This window comes from Chinchilla lanigera, unplaced genomic scaffold (assembly GCF_000276665.1).
Source record: "Chinchilla lanigera isolate Chin_1 unplaced genomic scaffold, ChiLan1.0 scaffold00084, whole genome shotgun sequence".
NCBI lineage: Eukaryota > Metazoa > Chordata > Mammalia > Rodentia > Chinchillidae > Chinchilla > Chinchilla lanigera.
In genome coordinates, this window is record NW_004955485.1 from 9,130,049 (window position 1) to 9,133,418 (window position 3,370).

Below are 3,370 nucleotides of genomic sequence, written 5' to 3' on the forward strand. Positions count from 1 at the left end.
GGCGGCGGGGAAACTGAGGCTGCAAGGAGGCTGCTGAGGAAAGGCCTACAAATGCGATCGAGGAGGACAGATTCGAGGGACCCCGGTCACCCTCGGGTCGCCAGGCCTCGGGCGACGAGGGGCCTCCGTTCTGGGAGTGGGTGCCGTGTGGTCTGCCGGTTGGGCCCGCAGCGGGCTCTGCAGCACCCCGCAGACCCGCGTCCCCTCTCCCCGCTCGCCATGCGTAGCTGACCGGCCCTTGGCTCCAATGCAACCCCAGCACTCCCTCCCCAACCCCAACCCGGTTCTTGCTCCCCCCAGGTCGCTTGGAATTCTCTCCAAGTGCCCGAGCCGCCACCGCAGTCGCGTGCAGCTCCTGGGGCCGCCGGCTCCAGTCCAGGTCCGCAAGCGGAAGCGTCCTCTGGCCAGGCGTGCGGCCAGGCTGGGGGGCGGACAGCGCGGGAGGGGTGCCCAGCCGCGGTTAGGGTTCCTGACCACGTCCCCAGTTCCCAGAGGACACGCTCAGACGCTGAGCCGCAGTCCCTCTCCACGCCCACCCCGTGGCGCCAGCCGGGGCCGGGCCCAGCGCTTGGGAGGCCACCGCCATCCACACAGCACAGCGCGCAGAGCGCGCTGCTCTTCTCCCCTGCAACCTGCCAGGTCTCCTTGGTGTTGCTGGACTTGGTCAGGAGAACGCGGGGAGAGAGTTGGACAGCCAGTCAGGAGGACGGCTCACAACTGGGGCAGAAGGGAATAGGCTCCCGGCACTGTGGGTTCACTGCAGAACTGTAGCTTGCTTGGGAGCGGCGCAGGGTGTGTCCCACTTCTCCTCTCCTCTCCATTATGCTTCCATGTGGGGCCCACCCACGTACACCCGGTTTCCCCCTCCGCCCGACAGGAGACAAGAGTACCCTGCACAGGGGCCTGGGACTCCATGTCCACCAGCCAGCCCCAGGGGCGGCCACAGGCCCTGTCCAGAGAGCAGGAGTCCTGTGCAGAGGCCCCCGGGGTGTCCGGCTTGGCTTGCACACCTGCAAGGACTGTCTGCAGCTGTGGTGGTTTCTTCATCTTTATTGGTGCCTAGGGTGCCTAGTCCTGTGTGCCCACTGCACGGGGGTGTGAGGCTGGAGCAGGCCCACCCCTCACTGCACCGAACCAAACACACTCTGGTGCGCGCTCTCACAGTAGCGCAGGGGCCGAGCAGCATGAACTGCGTTTAGTAAGCCAAGCAGGCCTGGGGGAGGAGGAAAGCGGAACATGCGTTTTGAGGGCAGGTAAACTGCCACTGGGCAGAAGTGGAGTAGCAGGAAGATAACGGAGGAATAGGGTCTGTGAGGATGGGCAGGCGGAAGAGACGGCTGAGCAGAGCAGGAGGGAGGGCAGCTGCAGGCACAGGGGCATCCTCAAGACCCCAGCCAGCACTGCCAGCAGCAGCTATGGAGATCTTTGGAGCCAGGGCATCTTCTGCACAGGCCTTTGGCACCCCACCTCCCTCATTTCTGCCCTCTCCCTACCACTGTCCAACTGCCTGTCCCCTACCACCACCACGATCACCCCACCAGGAGCATCCGAGCAATCCGTGAGGAGGCCTGCTGGCCCCTTCCAGGTCTTTTCCAGGCCTTCTCAAGAGGCGGGGTGAGCACTGTCCCCACCCGTCCACCATGGGCCAGAGATCTGGACCTAGTAGTAATCCTCGGTCTCCTCACTTCCGGCCTCCTCCTCAGGTGCTCGGCTCAGGGACTGCTGCTGGGACATGCCTGTAGAGTTCAGCTGGTCTGCAAACACCATGGCACAGGAGAGAAGGCATCTGTGGACGGCCGTGCTTGTGTGTACACCCACCTGCACACTCACGTTTCTTACACACTCACTCAGGGGTCCTCTCCTGCACCATCCACCCAGCCCCCAGGGCTCAGGGCGCCTCCTTACCGGGAGTGAGCACAGTCAGGGTGGCAGGGGCTTCAGCCTGACCCAGAGCATTTCGGGCGAGACAGCGGTAGGTACCCTCATCACTGGGTCGAACAGCCTGGATCTGCAGCCAGCTGGTTACCTCAAACCTCTGGGGCCCACCCCTAAACTAAAGCCAGGTGTAGAGTCAGTAAGGTAATTCTGAAGAGTCCTAGGCTGACCCACAGGAAGCTTCTGCCCCCTGCCCCTACCTGCACGGAGATGTGGGGGTCGTCTCCTGGCAGCTGGATGTCCAAGCCATCCTTCCTCCACTCAATGGAGGCCATGGGATAGGCAAATACCTCACAGCCAAAGATCACATCCTGCCCTGTCACATTCCAAACGTCGTGGGGCTGTGACAGGATCTGGGGCTCTGGGGGAGGGGAGAGGCGGAGAGCAGGATGGTGCACCCAGCCCCACAGGGCCGAGTAGGAGTGACAGGGGACGCTTGTGGGAACACGCTCTGTGTGAGGCGCGTACACATCCGCAGACACGGCACGTGCACAGGCACATAAAAGTAGATGCAGGTAGGAACAAGGGTACCGACAAGACACGGGAGGTACATGCACACGTGTACACAACAGAGCACATGCAGACAACGTGTACGAACAAGCGCACAGCGCCGCACCTGAGCTGAGCGGACACTCTGTCCCTGCCTGCCTCCTGTCCTCACTTCACCCTCGGGGGCCCCCTTCCTGCGGTGCGGGTAACCAACACCTCCCTCCCCTTCCTCCTTTTCTAGCCCAGCCCAGCTCCCCAGCGCCCTCCACCTCCCGCCGGGCAGGCAGGCAGAGGGAGGTTGGGACACAGAGCCAAGCCAAGAACCTGCAAGTAGGCGCCGGCGGAAGCCTGGAGGACTGGGGGAAATTGCTGGCACGTTTGTTTTCCCCAGCAGCCCCAGCCAAGCCAGACCCCGAGGAGGGGCTCAGAAAGGGAACGCTGTGGGTTGCCAAAGAAAACTGCAGGCTGAAATGGACCCTGTTCCTGAGGGAGGAGGGTGGGGGAGCGAAAATGCTGCGCCCCTTTCAGTCATCCCCAAACGCGTAAACAGAGGGCTCTCAGCGCGCGCCCAGATGAAACCTGATCTCTCGGAAGCCCGTCCCGCTGCCCGGCTCAGCGGTCTGGGGGACAACTGAGGGGTCTTTCTACTCGGAGGCAGCTGTTGGCCAGATCCAGGGCTCTGGGGAGAACCTGCAGACTAAGCTCGGGGCCGCATCTGAGGAACCGAGGGAGAGAGGGTCCCCAAGGACGCCAGGCCACCCTGCCCTCCTCCTGCTGCTCCGCTAGCCAGAGGTTGTCGCCGCCGGGATTGGGGAGCCCTCGTCCCGAGGGTGGGGCCCGGGCCGCGCGTACCCGCCTCGCAGGGCCCCGGGTGCGCCGCGGTGAGGTTGGCGTCAGGCCGAGCTCGGGCCGCCTCCCGCAGGCGGCAGATCTGGGCGTAGGTGCG

General features: G+C 64.1%; 1 protein-coding gene across 1 annotated transcript; it reads right to left on the reverse strand.

Annotated features, from left to right (window-relative positions):
- Nucleotides 1–1,032: 1,032 nt before the first annotated feature.
- On the reverse strand, nucleotides 1,033–3,370 carry Kazald1 (Kazal-type serine peptidase inhibitor domain 1; the record flags this gene model as incomplete). The annotated part of the gene is given in 4 exon segments (XM_005403935.2): nucleotides 1,033–1,754; nucleotides 1,906–2,053; nucleotides 2,136–2,296; nucleotides 3,277–3,370. Coding segments are annotated over 4 exon segments (498 nt in total), but the record flags the coding sequence as incomplete, so codon positions are not given.